Source organism: Vombatus ursinus, unplaced genomic scaffold, assembly GCF_900497805.2.
Source record: "Vombatus ursinus unplaced genomic scaffold, bare-nosed wombat genome assembly UNPS02007284.1, whole genome shotgun sequence".
Classification (NCBI taxonomy): domain Eukaryota; kingdom Metazoa; phylum Chordata; class Mammalia; order Diprotodontia; family Vombatidae; genus Vombatus; species Vombatus ursinus.
This window is the reverse complement of record NW_020947062.1, coordinates 9,511,285-9,537,549: the sequence shown is the minus strand read 5'-3', so window position 1 is coordinate 9,537,549 and position 26,265 is coordinate 9,511,285. Positions and strand designations below refer to the sequence as shown.

Genomic DNA, 26,265 nt, shown 5'->3' with positions numbered 1-26,265 from the left:
CCAGTATTTTAATGCTAGAATTTTATAGCAATTTCTTAACCTAACAATTATATCAGTACAAAAACTAAATTATCACCAAAACTCGCACTCGGACCAGTTTAAGGGAAGGTTAAACTGATTACAATACATAAAACACAATTGCAAAGGATATTTTCAAATTTTTGCATAAATTTGACAGGTGAAAATAATTTGATAAAACATAAATCAGATTTCTACAAGTCAAGAAAAAAACTTTCTTTTCTTCATTTGTCAGTCAACAACTTCTTGCTGACCTGCTACGTACTAATCCTTATAGTAAATGCCAAAAGAGCATAGTGTGGTCCTTGCTCTATAGGATCCAGCTAAACACCTGAAAAATGTGACCCACTATTTAGCATTATAAAGCAATTTTAAAAAAGCATACTAATTATAATCGCAAGCACTTACAACAACAGAACGTCAATTAGTTAAGCATTATTTGACTGCTTACAAGTGGAAAGTGAAATCAATCAGGGAGTGCTCCTAGCAGGTGAGTTTTAAACTAGATTTTGGATTGGTGGAAAACAGTCAGGAGTTTTAGGAAATAATAATAGATGCAGAAGGCCTGGAGGCAAGGATGTGCAGGTCACAGATCTATCTGTACCATGAAGTAATGAATGATGAGGTTGGTATGAGTGGAAGAAATGTGATTTGGCAGAGGGAGAGAGAAAGAGAGGGAAGGAAGCAAGAAAGAAGACACAGAAGAGACAAGAAAATATACCTCCTCTTCCCCTCTTTGCAGAATGGATGACAACGAATATGAAACAATGCATATGCTGTCAGATTTGATTGACAGGTTGGATGGTTTTGCTGAACTGCCTTCTCTTTTTTTATTCCTTGCTACAAGAGAGGACTCTTCAGAAGAGGAAGGAGGAATATATTTGGAACTGATGTTATAATGAAAAGAAGCTATCGATAAAAAAAACCTTAACTGTGTTTAAGAGTGTTCTAGCAACCACATTTAGCATAGTCAAGTCATGAGTATACTAGGCAGATAAAACACAAAACTAATGCTTCCAGTGACTCCAAGGATTAGAACCTTACTTGTGGCCTGAGCACGCGGACGATGACAGCTCTCAGCTGCTCATGCTGGCGCCTGAACTTCCTCATTTGGTCAAGGCGGGCCTGAAGTTTTCTGTGTGCGGGGTTGATCCTCCAGACCATCTTCAGGTTTTCTTCTCTCTTTCTCTTGACAATGTCTCTCAAAAGCACCTGCAATTTCTCATACTCATCATCCCACGTCTGGAAAACTTCAAAGCATGCAACCATGACCTAGCAGGGCATAAACGAGAGTGGAAATATTTTCAAAACAAGCTTCTTTTCTGTCTCCCTGAAGTACTGCTTCTCACTGCATTAACACTTACCTTTTCAAATTCTTCATATGCCACATGCATGAGTTTTCTTGTCCCCAGCACTTTGAGTAGCTGAGAACTCAGATCTCTTGAAATGGCCTCCACCAGACGCAAGGCCCTCTGAATAGGGTATTTAGTATTTCTGATTTTTCTCAAGTGGGTAAAAATTGCAACCAGGGCCTGCCTTATTTTGTCAAGTTCAGTAGCAGATAGCAAATCATTCAGAGGGAAATCTTTCATCAGAGGGTTATAGTCATTTACAGTTTCCAAAGCCTGTTTCAGACCTAGAGTATAACAGAGAAAAGTTAATATAAATAATAATGTAAAGTCTTATAACTGTTGTGCACCACTATATCAGCAATTGGAAGATTGGGGTTTAAGTCCTGATTCTGAATTTACTAGCTACATGACCCTAGGCCAAGTCTTTTACTTGGCCTCTTGGTCAGCCTTTTCTCACATAGTATCAGTCTTGGAATTTCAGAAGGTGCCCAGTAGCCACAGCCCACTATCAAGTCAAACCTATCTTGATAGCTCTGTAGACATGGAAGATCAGGAGTTTTTAGATGTTGAGTTAGGGGGTAGAAGAAAGAAAACAGGAAGTAGTGAGGGGAAAGGAACTGGAGAGAACAGGAGGGAAACCTCTTTTTCTCTTGAGTTTTCTAAAGTTTATCCTTATTATCTCTCTTTTATCATTCCTAGACTGTCAAACGTTTGGCTGGCAGCTATGGTAAGAGCAGACTATATGGCCAAAGAGATGCATAAAGAAGGGAAAGTGTGCAAGGAAGCACAACACATCATTAGCTTTGCTAATAATGATTAGTATAAAACATTAAAAAAAAAAGCAAGTCAATAATCTTCAGGTTAGATTTTGGCACTTTTTTTTACCTGTATCCGTGTCAAAGCTGACTGTTGCATGAAAACGTTTGCCATGCTTCAAAATATCCAGAGTTAAAAGAACCTCCGGGCTTTCGCGCTTTTCCTGAATACGGTACAAAGCACGTTCCAAGTTTAACCAAAAACTTATTTCCTGTAAGGCAGTTCCTGATGCTGGATCTCGGTCTAGTTTGGTCACCTTTAAAAACAAATATTACATTAATTAATTAAAAAAATTTACCAAGCATGTAATAAATATCTAGCAGGCACTATTCTAGGTCCTAGGGATACAAAGACAAAAATCAAATAGTTCCTGCCCTGTAGGAGGTTCATTTTATGAGGGAAGATGATATGAAGAAATAAGCATCAACAAAATATAACAGCAAAGGTTTTTAAAAATACCATCACAATCAAAACCTAAATCTACTAATTAAAAACCCAATCTTATAATTCAAGTTGGTTTCCTTTACTAGGAGTGAAAGTTGTTTTACTTGGAAGTAAAAATTAAGAAAACTGAAATGAAAGGTATCTGTGGCTTGGCCCTGTGTTGTTTAATATTTTTATTAATTACTTAGTTAAAGACATGGATGGATACTATTCAAATTTCCAAAGAACACAAGGCTAAGAGGGATAGCTAACATAGTGTGTGACAAAGTCAAGATTCAAAAAAGATACTGCCAAGCTTGAACACTGGGATGACTCTAATGAGATGAAATTTAATAGGGAAAAGTGTGATGTCTTACAATAGGATTTTTAAAAAATCAACTTTACCAGTATGAGACAAAAAAGTCTTTGTTAAGCAGCAGTATGTCTTAAAAAACAAACACACAAAAAACTGAGCGTTTCAGTAGATGGCAAGTCAATAGTATGACACAGAAGCCAAACTAGTCCGTGGATCATGGAGAGATGGAAGGCTTCCAAGAATAAGGTCCTTTGTACCTCTCAGCTCCTATAAATAAGGAGGCTGATTTATAGTTCAGCTGTACTATACCCCGAATAGACTGCATCTGGAATATTGTGCTCAATTCTGGGTATCAGTTTAGAAAGAACATTAATATGCTGGAAAGCACCTATAGAAGAGCAACTGAGGCAGACAGTATAGCGGATAGAGCACAAGGCCCAAGTTCAAATTTAGCCTCAGCATTTATTAGCTGTGTGATTCTGGGCAAGTCACTCTGTTTCTCTCGGTTTTTTCATCTGTAAAATGGGGATAATAGTAGCACCCACCTCCTAAGGTTATTGTCTGATAATAATGGTAAAGCATTTGGTACAGTACCTGGAACATTGTAGATGATATATGTGTTAGCTATTATCATTATTATTATTATAAAGAGTCTTGTGTCCATACCACAGGACTAGTTGAAGGAACTAGGGATGGTTAGGCTAAAGATGAGAAGCCTTGAAGGAGGTATAATAGCTGTCATCAAGTATTTTAAAGGTTGTCATGCGAAAAAAAGATTAGATTTGTTTACTGGTTCCGAAGGGGAAAACCAGGAGCAAAAGCAGAAGTGGAAAAGAGGCAAAAATGGATTTGATGCTCAGGAAAAGCTTCCTGACAACTGTGTGTAAAGCTATTCAAGAGTGGAATGGGCTGCCTCAGGAGGCAGCAGCTTCCTCTTCACTGGGAGCTCTCAAATGGCTCCCATTCTAGTCAAATGGTCGAAGAGAGGCTAGGTGACACTTTGACTGACCTGTTGAAGTAAGGATACTGTTGGATATGTGTTCAAGCAGATGGCTGCTGAGGTCCCTCTCAACGCTGAGACTCCATGTATCCCTACAAAGTTATTGCTTTTTCAGATTTCCAACTGTATCCCTAAACACCCTAAACAAATAATTTTTTACCTTAATATTTCAAATGTAAGCCATCAAATTCACCCAAGAACTAAAGTGATTCTCAGTAACAGCATTAATATGTTCTTTTGGAGAAAGGGGTAGGAGAAAAATATGAGCCTGCTCTCCCATGAAGATCTCAAACTACATTTTGTAGAGAAAACATTTTAGGTATTCATTCCCGACTTCTTACTTTCTGAATTTCTCGTATCCAACGGTTGACTCCAGACTGCAGTTGATTTAGAAAAGTTGGATCTTCAACCTTATCCCCAAAGTCTGTAACCTTTGGCTTTTCTCCACGTTCATAACACTGTTTTGCAACATTTGTAATAATTGGATGAATTGGTAAGCTGATTTCTGGAATTTCAATATTCTGCTGCAAATGAAGAAGCCCCATCTCAAGTTCTGCAATCTTTTTCTCAACTGAAGGAGCCATTTTGTCACCATCCCTAAAAAGATAGGAAATGTCTTAAAATCAAAACATGTCAAAAGTCTATCAGTACCTCATATAGTTTTCTGCCTCTTTCCAAAACGTAGTACTACTTCACATGTAATAATCCCAGCAAACTCTTTTAACATTTCAAACAAAACCAAAGATTTTTTTTTTTACCTATCTGCCTTGCCAGATTCTCTGATGTAGGACTTAAAAAATGGAGCCACTGCATTGCTAATGAAAGAATGTAATGTCTCATACGGAGAATCTTCACTCAGTGTCAAAACTCGAAGCTGAGAAGATACTGGTTTGTCGGCATCAATCACTGGAGTACGTTTAATGAATGCAAGGCTGAAAAGGAAAAAGAAGAAAAACACTTTCAACATAACAACCAATCTCAGTAAATAAATGCTCAAAACATATGAACAAGCAGTTCTCACAATAAAGAACACAAGCTACTAACAACCACATGAAAAAATGCTCTAACTCACTGGTTATAAAGAGAAATGCAAATTAAAACTCTTAGGTTCCCACCACACACACTCACACCCCCATCAGATTAGCAAACCTAACAAAAAAGAAAACTGACAGTTTTTGGAGGGGATGTAGGAGGACAGGCACAGTAACACACTGCTCACAGGGCTGAAAAGTAGTCCAACTATTTCAGAAAGCAATTAGAATCTACGCCCAAAAAGTTACTCAACTGTACATACCCTTTGACTCAGTGACACCACAAGATGGCATATATCTAAGAGATCAAAGAATGGCAGAAAGGACTCATACACATAAAAATATTAACTGATACAAAGTTAAGAGGGAAGAACCAGGAGAATAATTTATACAGCGACAACAATATCATAAAGAAAAATAACTTTTAAAGACTTAAGAACTCTGAACAATATATTGACCAGATATGACTCCAGAAGAATGAAGAGGAATCATGTTTCCCTCATCTTGGCAGGAATATAGTAGACTAGAGATACAGAATGAGACATATATTTTTGGACAGAGCCAACATGTGGAATGTGGGTTTGTTTTCTTTGACCATTTTTATTTATACAAGGGAGGGCTTTTGTTGCCAAGAGGGGAAGGGAGTTATAAGGATAAAGGATGGCTGAATGATACCAAAAAAATAAAATAAGAAGGAGCAGCTAGGTGGCACAGTGGATAGAGCTCTGGCCTTGGAGTCAGGAGGACCTGAGTTCAAATGTGACCTCAGATACTTGACACTTACTAGCTCTATGACCCTTGGCAAGTCACTTAACTTTGACTGCCTTACCACTCCATCACCCAAAAAAAGGAAAAAAAAAACAAAATAAGAAACAAATATTAACAAAATACTTAAAAATTCACAGAAGAGAGAAGTTCAAAAGGTAAACCAAAAAAAGGGCACTGTTGATAGAACTGTGTTAAATTTTACATATAATTTAGAAAACCATAACAGTCAATACAATATTTTTTCTTTTCTTTGAAATTTCATGCTTTTTTACATGTTTATCAGTTTATAATAAAAAAAAAAAGTTAAAAAGAACCTTAAACATGTAACTCAGCTAAAAGATCAATCTGAGCTATCTATCCCATCAGAAGGGCATGTACTTTGTGTTTCCTCTACTAAAAGGTGATAGATTTCCTTAATTAAACTCCTCCCTCCCACCCTCTTTGACAAACAGCAAGCATTTTGTGCACTCTCTGGCCAGGATTACCGGTCTATCATGTGGCCATGAAACAGAACAGTGCTAACTCTGCCATGTGTGGAGAGAACCCATGATACTATCTGAGTCTTAAACTATCACTACTGAAATTTCTGAGAGGCAGCTAGGTGGCACAGTGGATAGAGTGTTGGGCCTAAAGTCAGGAAGACATGAATTTAAATCCAGTTTCAGACATTTACTAGCTGTGCATTTAACCTCTGTTTGCCTCAGTTTCCTCATTTGTAAAATGGGGATAATAATAGCACCTACTTCTCAGGGTTGTTAGGAGGATAAAATGAGATAATAATTGTAAAGTGCTTAGTATGGTGCCTGGCACACAGTAGATGCTTAATAAATGCTGCTATAATAATTACTATCATCATCGCTAGCTTTTAAAGCACTTTATTTAACCTTTAACATCAATTTATAGTAAAAGGAATCAATTTCATTAAGCATACTGATTTCAGTGAGGCACTGAAGATCACAACCAACCAGAAAATACTATGAATGAAATTTGAGTTTCTTAACTCCCAGGCCAACATCAGCATGTACCACACAGCATTTCATTCTAAGGGATTCAATACTACGTCAATGCATAGTCATTTAGGCTAGGACCTATATAATAAGTCACAGAAAATCAGTTTTGCAGCAAAAAGTCGTCTTCTTATTACTTGGTTGTACTCATCTTAAGGTGTAAATGTGAGTATCGATAGCTACCTTCTCTCCCCTAAGTGAAGCGAACCTTTAGCATTAAACTGAAAAATAGCACCATCCCATCTATAACCAACCAGCAGGTGGAAAAGTCAGTTAAGCCAGAGCAAACTAGGTACCCCAAGGAAAAGAAAGGAGGTAACATGAGTGAAGTAGGAGAGCCCATCTCTAATATCACTACCTGAGACTTCTCATTCCAGAGGAGCCCAAGACCCCACATCCCAGAGGCCCATGAGTGGCAGCACCCTCCCAAGGCCATTGGCCATACTTAACAAGCCTGACTCCACCCACAGTCATCCAGAGGACCAACTCCAGGGGAGTTGTGGCCCCAGCAAATGCTTCTACCAACACCGCTGTTTCCACTTTCTCAGCAGCCACAGCTACTAAAGAGCTGGAAAAAATTATTCACTCCAAATTCTTTGGTACTATTAAGTTGTTCAATTAGAACTGGATGTAGTTTTAGCAACTGAAATGACACTAAAGCTATCAGTCACATCTCTCCTTTATATCGAGTCAAACTGTATCATTTGCCATCCAGACCACCAAGCTTTACCATCTTCCTTTCCCCTACAGGCTACATGTTGCCAGGCTTTTCCAGCCTATATGTATTATCTCCTCCATTAGAAAGAACCTGGGTCTACTGCAAATTTATGTCACATATCTCAATTGGGCCTTCACTGTGGCAAGGCAATCCTTTTACACATCTCAATAACAGATTCACTTTCTGTGGCTCTTCTAAAACTTCTCATCCCTCTTCAAACTTCCCATGGCTCACCCTCTCAGCTAAGACCTCCATCTCATATTTCACTTAAAAATTGCACCCACTCACAAGGCTCCCTCTTCCCCTCCTCTTCATCTCACATCACTGAGATACCCTCTACCATTATCTCCTTTTTCACTCATTTCACATAATGAGGTGGTCCTCCCTCCTCCTTGCCAAGGAAAACCCCTCTGCCTGCATAAGCAACACCATTCTATCTCATCTTCTTCAACACACACAGATTGCCCTCTCTAACATCCCCACTCTTTCACTTATCTTCAGTCTCTCCCTGCCAACTGGCTGCTTGCTCACTGCCTACAAACATACCTATGACTTCCTATCCTCAAAAGACCCTTATTCGGGAGCAGCTAGGTGGCACAGTGGATAGAGCACCAGCCCTGAAGTCAGGAGGACCTACGTACAAATCCAACCTCAGACCACGCTCTACACACTCCACCCGCCTGTGGCCCCGGGGGAAACCATTAACCCCCAATCCCCCCCCCCCCCAAAAAAAGACCCTTATTCAATCCGTCCATCTCCAAAGGCTATCATCCCCTATCTCCCTTCCCTTCTGTGGCTTGAACTCCTTGAGAAAGCCATGGACAATCAGTGCCTCTATTTCCATTTCTCTCACTCTCTTTCTAACTCTGTAGGGTGGTTTCCCAGCTCATCATTCACCTGAAACTGCTCTCTCCAAAGTTACCAATAATCTCTTAATTGCCAAATCTCAGTGGCCTTTTTTCAATCCTCATCCTTCTTGACCTATCTGCAGCCTCTGGCACTGTCGATTACCCTCTCCTCTACTCTCTTTTCCCTAGGTTTCTATGTCACTGCTGGTTCTCATGGTACCTGTCTGACTGTTCCTTCTCAATCTCCTTTGCTGGACCTTCAGCCAGGTCACATCTGCTAATGGTGGATAACATCCCAGGGCTTTGTTCTTGGCCCTCTTCTCCCACTATATTATTTCACCTGGTGATCACATCAGCTCCCATAGATTCAACTATAAACTATGCAGATGATTCTGAGGTCTATTCAGTTCTAACTTGTTTCCTAACCACCAGTCTCACCTTCCAACTGCCTTTTGGACATTATGAACCGAAGATCCAGTAGACATCTAAAACTCAACATGTCCAAAACTGAACTCATCATGCTCCCACCCCCTCAAAAAAACAAACCACTCCCCTCTTCATAACTTCCCTGCTGCTGTTGAGAGCACTACCATCCTCCCAGTCATTCAGGCTGGCTACCCAAGCATCATGCTCAACTCCTCACTGTCTCTCCCCATTCCCACTCCCTCCTGTACCTAACCTGTTGCCAAGTCCTGTCCATTTTACCTTTGCTACATCTCTTGGATATCGTCTCTCTTCTTTGACATTACTAGTGCAGGCCCTCATTCACCTCAAACCTGGATTACTCAATAACCTGCTGGTGGGTGTCCTTGCCTCAAGTCTCTCACCACCCCAGTACATCCTCCACTCAGCTGCTGAATTTTCCCCAAAGCACAGACCTGACATCACCCCCTATTCAATAAATTCCAACGGCTCCTCATCACCTCCAGGTTGAAATAGAAAATCCTCTTTCTGGCATTTTCATTACAATCTCCTGCATTTCCAAGCTTTTTATATCTTATTCTCCCCACTCCACACACACACACAGACACACACACACACACACAGACACACACACACAGACACACTCTCTCTCTCTCTCTCTCTCTCTCTCTCTGAGATTCAGTAACATTGGTTTCTTCGCTGTGGCTTGAACAAGACACCGCATCACCAGACTCTAGGCATTTTCACTGCCTGTTCCCCATTCATGGAATACTCTCCCTCATCATCTCCTGCATTCCTTCAAGTCCCAGCTGAAATGCCACCTGCTATAAGAAGCTTGTCCTGATTCCCCTTAATACTACTACCTTCCCTCTGAGATTAGCTCCTGCACATGGTTGTCTCCCCATTAGAGTGTCACCTCCTTGAGAGTAAGGACTGACTCTTGTCTTTCTTTGTACTCTTAGCACCAATCACAGTGCCTGGCACACAGTGAGTGGTTGCTTAATAATGCTTAGTGACTAAAATGACTTAAAAACAGACTATCTCAGTTTTCTAATTGTATTCTCAGAGCTTAGTACAGTGCTTTAAACATAGTAAAGGCTTAATAAATGCTTTTTAATTCCATTTTAACTTCTACTACTCACCTATTGGATTTAAGTCCATAATGAATGTCAATGTTGATATTATAGGAAATAAATTCTTTTTCTTCTTCACCTTCATCACCAACATCCTCTACAAAACAACAAAAAAAATTTTTTTAAAAGACTAATCAGATTTTTTCCCCCCAGTTTTTGTTAGCACTTATAGACACAATTAATTCGGGGCTTACAGTTTAAGTTTCCAGGAATACTTAAAAGAAAAAAAAAGTCATACTGGTGGTTCCTCCTATTGGTTCTAATTTTTACTTACAACATCACCAATCTGAAAATATGTTTAATAAGAATGTATACATATAGCCTATATCAGATTGTGCACCATCTTAGAGAGGGTAGTGGGAAGGAAGGGGAAGAAAAATTTTAAACTCAAAAGCATATGAAAAGGATTGTTGATAAATCAAAATAAATTAATTATTTAAAAAAAAAAGAAAAAAAGTCATTAGCCAGAAATGCTCATACAAATGACCTAAGTTTTATGACCTTAATAAAGAATGCTTACCCTAAGAAATTTTAAATTCAGTTGTTATTGTTGAGTCATTTCAGTTGTATTTGACTCTTTGTGAGACCATTTGGGATTTTCTTGGCAAAGATACTGGAGTAGTTTGCCATTTCCTTTTCCAGCTCATTTTACAGATGAGGAAACTGAGGCAAGTAGGGTTAAGTGACTTGCCCAGGGGTCACACAGCTAGTGTTAAATTCAGTATGGAGGCTAAATATGATAGCTAACTAAAGTTACAAACAAATTATTTTTGTGACTATATATAAAGAAAAATCATCTATAGAGATTTCTAATAGGGGACTACATACAAATGAATAATTTTGGTTTCACCATCAATTATACTATACCTATATAATCACAGTCTTTCTGAACTGTAAGACATCTTAAAAATCTAGCTCTACCTCCTCATTTAACACATGAGGAAACTAAAGTAATATGCAAAATTCACAAGTATGTCATCTGAAAGGTACTTTCTTCATTAATCTTAATATAAAACAAGGGCAAGGTACATACTAGAACTTTAAATCTTTTTAATAATACTTGTTAACATAAAAACAATTCCACTGAAGGACCTTTGAAAGTTCACACAAAATATAAAGGAAGAAATAAGCATTTATTAAGCACCTACCATGTGCCAGGCACTGTGCTAAGGGCTTTACAAATAGGATCTGATTTGATATGATCTCATTTGATTTAAGGGCAGCTAGGTGGTGCAGTAGATAGAGTGCTGGGCCTGGAGTCAGAAACACTCATCTTCCCAAGTTCAAATCTGGCCTCAGACACTTACTAGCTATGTGATCCTTCTCAAATCATTTAACCCTGTTGGCCTCAGTTTCCTCATCTGTAAGATAGGCTGGAGAAGGAAATAACAAACCACTCTAGTATCTTTGCCAAGAAAACCACAAATGGGATCATGAAGAGTTGGATAGGACCGAACAAGAACAACAAAATATTTGAAGATAAGAAGCGCACCATCTATTTTGTGTAACCTACTGTTCTGTGTATGTATTTTTTAAAGTTATTGATCAGTCAATAAGCATGTAAAGCAGTGCTTTTTAACTGATTTGGCCAGAGGACATCTCTGAAAAATACAACCCTTTTTTCACAGAGCTCCGTGGTAAAGGAACAAGGCTACCTTGAGGGGTGGGAAAGGGTACATTACCAAGAGTGATCACACAAAACAGAAAATAAATTGAGTGTACTCAATCCAAAAGGCAGAGGTCAGAGCTGCAGGCTGACATAGTACAGTGCCCCTGGGATCAAAGGTTCTCATGCTGTGTTCGGAGAAGGGCCAATCCCTTTTAGACAACTTCCTAATACTGAAATGCTTTCATTACTCTGAATGAAGATTGAAGTATACTTTTTTCACTTTCTTTAGGCTTCTTGTTTTTTATATTATTTTTATGCAACATGTCTGATATGGAAATATGTTTTGCATTCTTGATATATATAACTGATATCATATTTCTTGCCTTTTCAAGGAGAGGGGAAGAGTGGGCAGAAGGCAGAGAATTTAAAACTCAAAAAAATGTTTAAATGAATGTCATAAATAAATAAATGAATGGAGGGAGGAGATGTGGAGGAGATGTTTTCATTGAACCCCTAGTCACGCCACACATTCCATAGTTCAGTATGAGAAGTGCCGATGCAAAGAGATCCTCAATGCAGACGCCAAGATATTTCGTAACAGAGAAGCAGTGCATTCCAAGGGATTGAGAGCTGGCTTTGGAATCAGTAAGAACTGACACACAATGACAGGGTAAGGCTGTGTAAGCCAGTCACTTCATCTCAGTGTTCCAGCCAACTCTCCAACCCACAGAGCACACACAGATTGCTTTGCTAGGGGACATTCCTCACCAGTTCTCTACCTGATGAAATCAACAGGTTTAATTAAAAAATATAATTATAGATATAGGACCCCACTGTGCTCTTAGAAATATCATAGGCCAAACAGTATCATCTCAAAATAAACGATGCAGGAAGAAGCTGATGCAACATGGCTAACCAATGAAGCATATGTTCTCCAACATATGTAAGAAGGAGGATTTCTTTCAGCTTCTGTGGTTTTTGCTACTGTAACACGAAAAAAAATATAGCCTACATGACATAAAAGAATTGAACATATATTACCTTTTTTGGTGTCAAAAGCATTCTCCTCAGAAATAAATACAATAAAATGCTTTCTTTAAATGTTACTAGACTCTATGAAGACCGATTTTAAAAAGTAATTATACGCCACTATTTTTTTTTTAAGTTTTCTGAATAGATAGCATAAAATAAGTATTTTCTTAGGATGAGAGCAAGCCCATAGATGTTTATCTAAGTGCAGTGTTTCTGAACACATTGAAAAGATCAATCAGAAAACTGACTTTTCTATTTTAAATAGAATAGGATCCTGTTACATGTCAAAAGATCCACTAACCAAGATAACCACAGTCTCCACATCTGTTAAAATTTTTTTAATTTATCTACAAAAGGAAATTTTATTTGGCATTATTCAAGTACTATTATCTTTGCATTTCCCTACTGTGCCCTCAAAACAAAACAAACAAAAAACCAAATGAACTAAAAAAACCCTTTTGACTAGCTATATAAACAAAAACCCGGAGAAAACATGCAACCCAAACTTTGCCTCTAGCTAAGACTTTCAATTTCTGTGATTCCTGATTTTTTGGCTACATTGCATTTAAAGAAGAGCAGAAGGACATCTGAGGCCCACTGAAGTGGTGAGTCACTGGAGCATCAGGAATACTTGCACTTCCGCAATAAAACTACTGCAATGCAGCATAAAATACACCCAGTGACATAATCTTCCAAGACAACACAAACTGATTTCCTTATTCATTTAAATTATACTTCTTAAACCTATTCGATTATAAAAGCCTTTACCAGCTTGCTATATTAAAAATAACAAGTTATTTTACATATATTGGATAGAAGTAATTCTTTAACGTTGATGAATTGTGAAATTAGGGATTTTAAACATTTCTTACAGCGGCAGATTTTCATTAAAATGTTCTCAAACTCTAAGCCCCGACTGGGTTTGGTTCCCCCCCCCCCCCCATTTTGAAGATGAGCACATTTACAAATTAGACAACACTGCAGGAAGACGAGGAGAGACAGATATACTGCAGTAGGAGCGCTCATTGAGAGGCTTAGACCATTAGGGTGGGTCCATTTACCCCAAATATGTGACCCTGGGCAAATTCAACCTTTCTGAATCTTAGTTTCCTCACATGATGGTAGATAGACTTACCTTATTTACCTCACGAGATAACTGTGAGGATCAAAGAACATGATGCATGTTAAACATTTTATAACTTTAACATTAGTGTGAGCTATTGTTATTACTTTCCCAGAAATCAGTTTCCCAGGGTGGGGATGGTCAAAGAGGCAGTGAATATTGCCCCAAGAACAGAACAATTAACCTCAATACTAGCACATTCCTAAAGCATTCTATTAACAGGTCTCCTAAACAACCAGTTTTCTCTGTATCCAGAAATACAATATACAAAATTTAATCAAATTCATTAAACACCCTGAATCTGATGCATCTGAGGCATAGCTAGTTGCCTATTAGTCAGAACATCCCAAAACCACCGGACTGGTGATACATTTAGAAACTACTGGAATTCAAGTAGTAACACTTTTCCATGGCAAGCCAACCATAGGATGACAGATGGCTTTAGGCACTAGAAATCTGGACTTGTAATCAGGGAGACCTAAGTTCAAAACCTGCGTCAGATACTAACTAGCTGTGTGACCTTGAGAAAGTCACTTCACTTTTCTCAGCCTCAGTTTCCTCATCTGTAATAAGAGTGCCTACCTCACAGGTTTGTTGAGAGGATCAAGTATGATAAAACAGGGTGTCTCAAAAGTCTTAGTGCAGTTTTAAGCTTTAATATCAAAAAATTACACCAATACTTTTCAGACAGCCTGTATATGTAAAGCACTTTGCAAATCTTCAAAAAGTACTAGATGATAGCTATTATTATTATTATTTAGTGCTTAATGGAATCTTAGAGGTCAAGTCTCACCCCCTAATTTTACAGATAAGGAAACTGAGGCCCAAAGAAGTTAAGTCACTTGCTCAGGGTCACACAGCTAATAAGGGTCTGAGGTGGGATTTGGACCCAAGCCCTCCTAACTCCCAAGTCCAAGGCTCTGTTATAGACTTGCTTCAGAGGCAGTAAAGTCAAGCTGGTATCATGTATTACAATGACTCATGATCATAAATTTCCTTTTATCAAATTTTGAGATTTAGTTTCCAGGGACATTGTGCAAAATATCAGTTAAGGCTAAGGCTATATTAGACTGTTTTAAAGTACTCCAAAAGTTTTATGATTTCTAAGATTATCATGTGAAAAGAGTAAATTCCTGCCCCCACTACATTAAGTGGTAACTGAAACAAAGAGAAAGAAGGTGGGTAACCTAAAGGATTATATTACTACCCAGCAAGGACAGGTATTAAAACAGGAATAAATAACCTATAAGTATATTACAAATTGGAACTATTTACCTGATTTCCATATATTTACCTTGCCTACTAGCCACTCTTGTTATATCATAGGACTTAAAGGGTTAAGAGGGATTTTAAATCATCCCCTTAACTTTGGGGCTGGGGAAACTGAGGCCTGGAGAGGTTAAGCGACTTGTCCAAGGTTCCACAGGTAATAAGCATCAGAGACAGCATTCCTTTCAACCATGCTGGCCCAGCAAAATGATATATCTTACTCAAGATCCCTGAGGCTAATGCCTTAAAGCAGCAGAAGTGGAATTTGAACTCAAGTCTAACTTCAAATCCAGTGTTATTTCCTCTATACCAAGAAGCTTCCCCATTTCCTTATGCACCCAATTTCCTACTTATTTCCTATTTTCTCCCACATCCCCAACCTTTTCCTACCCATAAACCAAGTTTCCTTCCCACCTATACTCACAAAACTCTACTAATTCAAAACATTCACTTTCCTCTATCACAGAACGTCTTAAATCTATTTAAGATATTTGGAAGTTTTCCTTATCTTCTTTCCCTAGCTACTCCTCTAGCTTTTCCTTTCAAATTCAAATCTGAGTCTCCAACAATGAGCAGGAGAGTGGTTGGCCACAGTCAACAACAGATATGAGATCCTAAGACACACAGATGGCACATTAAAAGTTGTTGGAAATGCTTGAGGACAAGCCCAAATTCCTCAACCCTAAGGCTACATCTTTCAGCAAGCTAGAGTCCTCTTCTTTCAGTTTCATGGTGTGTTGTGGCAGCACTGTCTCAAAGAATACAGTCAGACCCCTCTAATCCAAGTACAGGCATTTACTGAGGATTGACTCCCCTCAGAAGCAGGGTAGGTTCCAAGAGGAACCAGCAACTTAGTAAGACAAAAAAGGCAAATGTACAGTGTACTGATGCTGATTACATAACAGAAATTATGAATGTTAAAAAGGCAGGAAGGGTTTGTTAAGGGATTAGGTAATAGGGAGGGGGTCCCTTCTTGTGGTTTGGTGGTCAAATAGCCTGGTCGTGCTGCTTTCTGATTGGCTAGCTACTGTGGTCCTGTCTGGTCAAGATGGATAGTAAGGTATTGTGGTCCTGTCTTGGGCTAAATGGATGATGGGATTGTGGCTGAATATAAGAACACACCTATTTAAATATGTAAATTGGATCTGAGGACAGTGGCTAGCTAGGGGCAGTGGCTGTATTGAGTCTGGGGGCCTGAAGTGTGTTTAAAGTCACATTATGTGGTTAAATCAGGACATGTCTGCTGTTCAGTGGGGCCCATAAGGAAGTCAGAATATTGGGGATGGGAGCTGCTTCATTAGGATTCTATCTATGACCAAGGCAGACATGAAATCTAAGACACGTTGTTGTTCTGACACCTTCAGGGTGAAATCTGAAGTGCTGATGACTTCCAAGTAATGAAGAAAATGAGGGTGAGAGAAAGTAATTTCAGACTCAGGTCTGCCTGTGACTCTTGCTTCAACCTCCATGCCAAGCTGTCTCTAAGAAGGAGGTTAGAATGATTCCAAATTTCCAAAAGTCAGATCTTTAACTAACGGTAAAACCCAGGACTAAGAATCCTGATGATCTAACTTGCAGACCAGTGTCCTGTTAACTGAAACACACTACTGATACTGGCATCATTGACTCCACTGGGGATACTGCTCTCCTGAAATCAAATTTGCCCCAAGATATCCCTGTTTACTCAACCCTTCCTGGATTCTCTCCTGCCTTCCTGCCTGTTCTGCTCCAGATCAACACTCTTGGGCTTTGGGCCTCCTCCCACCAGACCTGGCACATCCAAAGAACCTTAGTAAAAAAGAAAATTTTTTTTAAAAAAATAAAAGAACAGACTAACCTTTTTCTTTTTCAACAGGATAACTGGACAGAAAATGCTATACATCTAGTATACTTAGATATTAGCAAAGCATTTTACAAAACTTCTCACACTATCTTTAAGAAAAAATTAAGACACATAATAGATTTAGGGAAATTTAGTAGTCATCAATGAATAGGTCAATGTCAACTTGGAGGGAGTTTTCTAGTCGAGTGCTCAAGGGAACTATCTTTGGCCATGTATTGTTCAAAATTCTTACTTCCTGAATGAAGCTATAAAAGGTATACTTATTACATGTGCAAATGGCACAAAGGTAGGAAAAAATGACTAACAAGTTAGTTGACAGGCTTTAAGAAGATCTCAAAAGACTAGAATGATTGACTGAACTGAATACAAGGAAATTTAAAAGAAATAAACAAAGTTCTATATTTGGGTTGAAAAAAAATCTTCACAAGCATAGGACAGAGGAGTCATAGCCTAGACAACAACTTCTATGAAAATTATCTTTGACTTTTAGTAGACTACAAACTAAGCTAATGATGTGACATGACAGGCAATAAAAAATTTCATCTTGAGCTGTATTAAAATAAGGTACAGGATTCACAGAAAGCTAACAGTTCCACTGTACTCTGCTATGGTCAGACTGCATCAGAAGCACTGTGCTGAATTCTGGGTCCAATTTTATGAAATATGGACAAGCTAGAGTTCATTCAGAAGAGGGCAATCAGGACTGAGAAAGGATTAGAAACAATACCATACAAGGATTGGTTGAAAAACTGGAGTCATTAAGCCTAAAGAAGACTTAGGGATGTGATAACAGTTTTCAAATATCTTAAAAAAATTTTCATGTGGAAGGATTTGACTTGTTCTGCTTGGTCCTAGTGGCTAGAACAAGATACAATGGGTGGCATGGCGGCTTCAGCCTTGATGACTGCTCTAACCACTAGAGCAGTCTCCAAAAGGAGAACAGACCATCTGAGGAAGCAAAGGGATTCTCCTCACTGAAGTTTCTCAAGCTGAAGCCTGCTAGAGGACTATTTGGTCAGCTTTACTACAAGGGAGATTTCTCTCAGATACAGCTTGTACTAGATGGCCTCTTGAGTTTCCTACCAGCTCTTAAAAGTCTGTGAAATCCCAGATTCGAAGTATCAAAGCAGTTGTTTCATCAAAAGAAACAGTTTAAATCTTTTAACTTCTTAAAAGATATACAAATAAAATTGCATTAATCTTTTGTCACTTGATAATGACACATTTCAACAAAATAAAAGCAATTTTAAACATATTCATGAGTGTATTAATGTTGGCAGTCTTTAGTTGGTTTGAACAAGTAGGATTTGTTTCTATTCTAACTGAAACCTAGATTTTCAGATTTTTATTGCAATGAGCTAGGTCTTTGTAACTGTGGTAACTTCAAACCTAATTTAAAAACTTTAAAACAAATTCTTAAAAGAAATGTAACAATAAAGCTCTTAAGTGATACTGAAATATCACATTGTCTCACACTACAAGTAACTTTAAGCCTACTTCAGTACTTCAAAAGATTCATTATTTCATCCCTGTAAGTAAGCACTCCTTCCCTCTACAACTCCTAATACTTGAGAGGGCATTTTCAAGAGTTGCTACAGTCATCCTTAAGTCTCCCCTTTAGAAAAAAAAAATCACCTAATGGCCTAGGATCTATTAAGCCTCTCCCAACTTACTTACTAGAATCTGAACAATTATTGACAACCTGTAGGATCTATGATTTCATCTTTGTAGCAAACTCCCAGAGAGAAAATTTCCTCTTAACGCTGAGAATCAGCAGCTATTCTGCAACTTATAGCTATAAGAGCAAAGCGCTTTACATATATGATAGGCTCTCCTAAGTCTCAGACTCCTATGAGGTACAGATACTAGAGGTACTACTATCCTCCTTTCATGGATGAGGAAATCCAGATTCAATAGAGGTTAAGAAACATGTCCACGGTCCCAGAGCTCTTAAGTAACAGAGGTAAGATTTGAAGAAAGGTCTCCCTCTACTCTAAGTTGTTTCTCTGGGTTATCATGTCAGTTACACCATAATGAGATACTGAGTAGTCCTGTGGAAGAAATTTGAGCTAATAGGTTTACCACAAAGACTAAGGTATTTTTGTTTCTAAATGTCAACTTAAATTCAATCTTTGTTTAGATCTCAATAAGTGAAAAAAAAAATTATGTCTACTGTATGAGTTAATAACAAAAATTTAATCATTTTTAAAGATAAAAAAGTAAATTTCATTTTCAAATATTTGAGACACTGAGCCAGTTTTGAAAACTGCAAGTCACTATGGAGTTGATACAAGAGTTGGGATGCTCATTTTTCCTGAAAGTGGGGGAAAATGAAGTGAACAGGGAGATCATTTTAGATTTGTATCAGAAGGAATAATGCAGAAAATATTTTTAGGGGAAAAAAATGCTCTCTAACCAGTGTTTCTATATCATAAACAATGGACACAATTCAAATGAGGAGCTGTAATTGTGATGTTACAGCAGTTAGAATTTAGAAAACTAGGTTGATAAAGAGCAATTTATTAACAAATCACAGGACATTTTTTTAAATATAAAGGCTGGTTTAGAAGTAGATAAAGTAATTTCTTTGGGTCTGAAACCGTGATTTCAAAATAATAATTCACTATTATTACACAAGTTATGAAAACTATGCATAAGAAAGAGAATGTGATAAACCAAACAAAAAAAAAACTAGCCCTACTGATTTCTACACCCATACTTAGGGAAAGGAAATAATGCATTATTAACATCCTAAATATCCAATATGCTGCTTTGTTGAAAAAGGAGGTGCATAGTATGACTTGCAACTTGGGTTTTGTATTAATGATAACAATTAGGAATAAGAACTGATCAGTCTTGAAGCATCAAGATGAAATTCTTGAAATCACACAAGCTTTAAACTCTCTGAGAAAACTTGGTCTTGCTTTTTTTTTGGGATAAAAGTCTGAACAGTTAGTGATGGAAATGAGGCCAACTGGTTCAGTCAAAATAATAGGTGACATGTTCAAGGCTGGTCAAGTTCTTTACAAATATCTCATCTAATCCTAACAACTCCGTGTGGAAAATGGCTCATATTTTGCCAGAGCAGATATTGGGGGTCAAAGATTTATGTAATTTGCCAAGGTCACATAACTAGTAAGCAAAGGGGATGTTCTGGAACCCAGGTCTCTCCTGAATCAAATCCTAATGCTCTTTCAGCTATCCATGCAGCTAGGGAGAACATGTGTTGATTCTAATCCTTTCTGAATCATTCAGTAACTGTGTGACCTTGGTTGGACAATGCGGATCCCTTCTTTGAGCCTCAGTCTGCCCATCTGTAAAGTAAAGGGGTTGAAGTGAACTATGTCTGAATTGAATTAATACCATGGATCATAGGATGTAAAGTATTCTTCTTCGTCTCTCAAGGCTTCTGATTGAATGTAATTCCTAAAATCCTCAGATTGCTTCCTAATCCTACTCCCACTGGAAAAGGGAAACTAAAAGCTGGCTGAGACCCAAACTCCAACCTAACAAGAAGAGGCTCCACCCAACACGGCCATTTTGAGAGCTTAGAGCAAAGACAATGACCCCAGTCTCCTCCCTCCATCAAATGACTGGCTTTGGTCTAGATGGCTTCTGAGGTCACCCAGTCAGCCCGGATCCCACAGCTTAGGAATCCTGGACCCGTGCAAAGTGTGGCTGGAAGGACCTCGGCGACCGCCCTGTCTAATGCCCCTCACTGACAGACGGGGTAACCCGGGATACAGAAATTGATGAGTGCTTTCCTCCCCGGGGATGGGGATGGGGATGGGGATGCGGACGGCGTGGCCAGGGTGCTCCCTCCCGGGATGCGGGCTCCGCCCTCCCCCCCCCCGCGCACTGCCCCCCAGCGCCCCGCCCTATCGCAGGTGGGTGGAATTGGTGGGCTGGGGGCTTTGGGGAAGGAAAGGAAGAAGGGGGGAAGCCTTCGCCCGGCCATCCCCAGCTCCTGCACCCCCTGCGGCGCCGGCGGAGTGCGGCGCGGATCGGGGAGACCCCCGGTTAGGGGCGGGGCGGGCGGGGAGCGGCACCTTTGAGCGTGGACCTCTCCACCAGGACGGTGTGGACCTGCGGGTCCGAGAGGAACTTGCGCATCTGCTCGAGGGCGCTCTTCTCCTCCAGGGCCGCCTCCAGCGCGGCCGGGGCCTCGCCGCCATCTTCCAGCAGCAGCGGCACTAGCTTGCGCAGGTGTTTCTGCAGCACGGCCACGTCCGCCACGTTCTGCACCGCCGACACCTCCAGGCCGGCCGAGCCATCCTCGCCGCCGCCGCCCCCGGGCTCCGACATGGGGCCGCTGCCGCTGCCGCTGCGAGAGGAGGGCGTGTGCGAAGGCGAGAAGGCTGCGTATGTGGCCGAGGGACGAGCGCGGGGGTGTCGGGGAAACTGGCGAGAGCCGTAAGAGAGGGACGGGTCTGGCCAAGCGACTCAGACCCAGTGGACAACCCCACCGGCCGACAGCGAAACAGATAGATGGGGCGCGGAGGCAAGGCTCCGCCCTAAGTAGCGCCCATCACGAGACCCGCGCGCCGGCGGCCCCGCCGCACTGGCTCCTGGGACTTGTAGTCCAGCGCGGCTAGAGAGAAAGAGAGGCAAGAGAATAGGGAGGGATTAAAGAAGACGCTGGTCATGATAGTCCTTTAAAGTTTACAAACAGCTTTGCATATGCTCAGTGCCTTGAACGTATACTTAATAAGTGTTTTTTGACTTGACATGAATTATTTGATCCTCATGACAACTCTAGGACTTAAGTGACATTATGATCCCCATTTTACCAGTGTGGACTGAGGCCCAAAGAGGCTGAGTGCCTTGCCCAAAGTCCCACAGGGAGTAAAAGATAGAGGCAGATTTGAACTCAGATCATATGACCATCCAAAGGGACTCAATAGTTTCATTTTAGATATATTGAAAGTGATGCTCCTTAGGCAGTTGATGATAGAGCTTGGGAGAGGATGATGATTGGAGGGCAGAAGCATTTCTTTTTGTATCCCTAGCACTAAACATGGTATCTTGTACATAGTAGGCCTTCATTGCTAAATTAATTTGAATTGATACCTCGATCTGATAGTCATGTGCATAGACTTGAAAATGAAACTTTGGGAAAAGATGAAATTATCAGCCTGCCTAGGTGGTATACCACTAGACTAGAGTCTGGGACAACTATATTTCCAAGCCTACCTCAGGCACTTACTAGCTGTCTGATTCCTCCAACTCTATGTACACAATTTTTTTCCTTCTTTTTCAACAATACCTGCTACACCATCCTCCCAGTCCCTCAGTCTTGAAAGCTAGGGGTCCTCCTGGATTCCTCATTCTCTGTCTCATCCCTCATATCCAAGCTATTGCAAGGCCTATAAATTTTGCTTTTTCAGCATTTCTTATGTATTCCCCCTTCTCAACTCTGATACGGCCATCACTCAGGTCCAAGCTTTCATTACCTCATGCCCAGACTATTGCAATAGCCTACTAGTAGGTCAGCTTGCCTCAAGCCTCTCCTCACTCCAATCCATCCTTCATTCAGCCATTAAAGTGATTTTCTTAAAACGAAAGCCCAATCATGTCACCCTCCTACTTAATAAACTCCAACGGCTTCCTAATGCCTCCAGGAACATTCTACAAAATGTTGTTTTTGACATTCAAAGCCCTTCATAACCTAGCTCCTCCTACCTTTCCAGTCTTCTTATACCTTATACCCCAACATGGGGATCCTCCGTCTCTGGGCATTTTCTTTGGCTGTCCCCCATGCCTAGAAAGCTCTCCCTCCCTCCTCTGCTCAGACTACTGACTTCCCTGTCTTCCTCTAAGTCTAATTAAAATCCTACCTTTTACAAGATACCTTCCCCAACCCCTCCTAATTCCAGGATCTTCTGGAATTATGTTAATTATTTCCTATTTATCTTGTATATAGTTTGCTTTGCAAACTTTCCAAAATATACATTTGTTTGTATATTGTCTCCCTTATCAGACTGTGAGTTCCTTGAGGGCAGGGACTGTCTATTGCTTCTTTTTTGTATCCCCAGCACTTTGCATAGTGCCTGGCATATAGCAGGTACTTAATAAATGTTTATTGATTGATTGATTACTACTAGTGATCTTTGTAACTTTGGACAAATCTCTGGCCACAATTTCCTCATCATTCAAATGAGAGGATTGGACTAAACGATATATCTAAGGGTCCTTGCAGCTCTAAAATGCTATAGTTTGCCCTGCCATGCTATGCTATAACCCCTAAGACTCTTTACTCTTAAGCATTGATGAAATAGCGCCTGTTTTCTGGTCTGGAAGTTTTTAGTTTTGAGAAGTGGGAAAATAGGTCCTGCCTTCTGAAAGTTGGCATATTATAGAGGAAACATTAATAATTCATTCATATCCCCAGTCAAGTTGTACTCTAATAAAAATATAAAAGGTCCCCTAGTATATTAAAATAATAGAAGTTCCCTCTCTTCTTACAATAATCAATCCATATGTATGTACTAAGTATCTGCTATATGTCAGGCCCTGGGCTACTTGCTGAAAGAACAAGCCTGTGAAGTAGATAATTCAAGTATTATTCCCCTTTTACAGAATCAGAAAATTACAGAATTTTAACATAGGAAGGATCCAACCATCTCTGCGCATGAACCTCTTTATAACATCCCCAAAATATGATCAGGAGTCATGGACACTATAGCAATATTCCAGGTCAAGGCTTGACCTCTGGTGGTGCCAGTGGGAGTGAAGAGAAGGGGATAGACTTGATTGATTGATGGAGTTTGATGGGAGAACAGATGCTCCCTTCTACAGAATCCCAGTGGGTCTCATAAGTGTCTGATGCTGGTTGAAAGTCCATCTGCCCGCTTCCTCAACTCTTTGTCTAGGTAACTGTTCCTCCCTCTGCTTTTTCTGAACCTGAGCCCTCACCACCATTTGAGTTACATCTTCTTTCCTGACTAGGCACTGTTAGGCACTGCTGCCTCTGTAGGTGACTAAGCATTTTCGGTACCAAAGTCCAGTACGGGAATATCTGTCTTCAGGCCCTTTATGAGTCCTTCCTTAGGCATCTCCTAATGCAGCTGCTACTTCTTAGCCTGAGCTCTTTGGTGCCTCTCCCAACTCCCCACTCCCTCAGGCTTCTTTGACAACTTTTCCCCAAGTTGCTGAACAACCACTCCAGTCTCTCCTCAGTCCTTTCACTAAAGTTGAACTCATGGGAATGGATGAGATTACTAAAGAAAAGGATATAAAAAGGGAAGACTTAGGTTAGAAAGTTTAAGGATCTCTAAGGAGATACATGATGATCCAGCAAAGGACACCGAAAGAGAATTGGTCAGAGAGGTAGTTGGAGAACCAGCAGAATGCATCATCATGGAAACCAAAGGAGGAGAGGGTACCCAGTCAATTGTCTCAAAAGCTGCAACAATGTTAAGGAGGATGAGACTTGGGAATTGGCCATTGAATTGAGAAATTAGTGATCAGTGGTAATCTTTGAGATGGATGTTTCAATAGAAACTATAGAATCAGAAGCCACATTACAAGAGGTAGAGGAATGCTCGCATGGTAAGAAAATAGCAGCTGAATGTAGACATATTCATTATAAGAATTTATCAGTGAAGGGGAGGAAAGATACAGGACAATAGGTGTAAAGGTTGATAGGTGAAGATTTTTTTTTAGGGGTGGGGAGGCCTGAACATGTTTGTGGGCAAAACAAAAGGAACCACTAGATAGGGAAAGATTTTTTTAAAAGATTAAAAATAAGGGCAGCTAGGTGGCACAGTGGATAAGGCACTGGGCCTAGAGTCAAGAGGACCTGAGTTCAAATTTGGCTTCAGACCAGACACTTGACACTTACTAGCTGTGTGACCCTGGGTAGGTCACTTAACCCCAATTGCCTCACCCTCCCCCCCCCAAAAAAAAATTAAAAATAAGAGACAGAGAGAAAAAGATTGATAGGGCAAGTTCCTAGAGGAGACAGATATTAGGGGCTTCAGGAGAGAGTTTAGCCTTGGTAAGGGTTATATTATCCTCTGAAACTGGAGCAAAGCAAAAATAACAACAATAAACTGGAGCACCATTCTTTTGCATGGGTGACAATATGTTGTAGGTATATTGTACATACATATGTTTGGGTATGTTGTAGGGGAGATATAGGAGCTTATGATTTAGGCCTTCCATTTCCTTGGTAAAATAGGAATGTGTATGTAGGCAACATAGGGAGGTGAGGGGTTTGAGGAGAGAGGTTTGGACCAGCCTTTGCAGGGAGCTTCATAGAGAGTTAATCAGAGGTGAAGGAAAGGATTGGAATGTAGCAGAAAGGGCCTGGTGGAGTGGTGAAGAGAGAAATCTGATTTCAGGCTCAGTGAAATGTCGCATTGCTGCCTCTGTAGGTGACTAAGCATTTTCAGTACCAAAGTCCAGTAAGGGAATATCTTGACAGAAAGATGTCTGCAGGCCCTTTATGAGTCATCAATAACCATTTTAACCAGCAGGCTCTCCAGTGTCTGAGGAAATGCTTCAGTCTGGCAGGAGTTCCATGTGGAAAAAAAACAAAACAGTTCCTATAAAGCTGGTTTTATAGAGATTCTGCACACTGTTCTAGATGAGTCAGCAACAAGAAGAAATGCACACCTAGCTTCAAAATACTTTATTTAAAAAACATAAATAAAAACATTATTGATTTTTTATCATAGAAATTGTGGTAAAGTAGAGAGATTTCTGAAATTGAGTCAGGGAAGATTGGGTTTGAACCCCATTTGTAGTGTAGATCACTCTGACTTCCCTGGGACTCAGTTTCCATAGGTATAAAATGAACATAATAGAATCTATAGCAGTTACCTCACAGGCTTGTTTTGAGGATCAAATAAAGCAATGATTCCAAAATGTTTTACAAACCTTATTATTATTGTTGTTGTTTTAACCCATGCCAAAGGGCCTCTCCCCCACACATACACACCCACACAAAGAGGCTCCAGTCTGGTCCACTGAGACTTTCATTCAATTCAGGGGTGATGCTTACCCCAAAGGAGGGCGTCAGGCTTTCTCTCTCTCACTCTCTGGCTTCCCATTACCCCAGCTCTTTATCTTTAAGACAAAATTTCAGATATGGCTCATCAATCAACAAGCATTTATTAAGCACCTACTAAGTGCCAGGCATTGCTAGGCACTAGAAATACAAATATAATAAAAACAATCCCTATTCACCAATGGAGTAGTAGTCTGAGCTGGGCCTAACTGCTTTAATAATGGAATAAAATAAAACACCTACAGATCATTCAACAATTATTAAAAAGTAATTTACTTCACCATAGTAGGAGCAAGAACCCCTGGAGTTGATTTAACTGATGAGAAGTTCTTATTTGGATCCTGTCCCCCGCTTCATCCCCCAGAGTGGCTCCTCTTGACTGCTTTGTATTCAGGAGATATGATGAAGTAACACCAACATTCTGACCAACTAATCAAATGAGATAATATCTTTGTAAAGCATTTTGCACAGTGCCTGGCACAATGTTCAGTTGTTCAATCTTGTTCTACTTTGTGACCACTTG

General features: G+C 39.9%; 1 protein-coding gene across 1 annotated transcript in view; it reads right to left on the bottom strand.

The window, feature by feature from the left end:
* The window catches only part of DYNC1H1 (dynein cytoplasmic 1 heavy chain 1), a 98,169-nt gene extending 77,135 nt beyond the window's left edge, over positions 1-21,034 (bottom strand). The window contains exons 1-7 of the mRNA XM_027849135.1: positions 20,779-21,034; positions 9,863-9,950; positions 4,684-4,857; positions 4,267-4,522; positions 2,256-2,442; positions 1,383-1,654; positions 1,063-1,290 (exon numbers count right to left, since the gene is read on the bottom strand). Coding sequence (XP_027704936.1) covers positions 1,063-1,290; positions 1,383-1,654; positions 2,256-2,442; positions 4,267-4,522; positions 4,684-4,857; positions 9,863-9,950; positions 20,779-21,034 — 1,461 coding nt within the window. The remainder of the gene's footprint in view (positions 1-1,062; positions 1,291-1,382; positions 1,655-2,255; positions 2,443-4,266; positions 4,523-4,683; positions 4,858-9,862; positions 9,951-20,778) is intronic.
* Between the last annotated feature and the right edge of the window lie 5,231 nt (positions 21,035-26,265).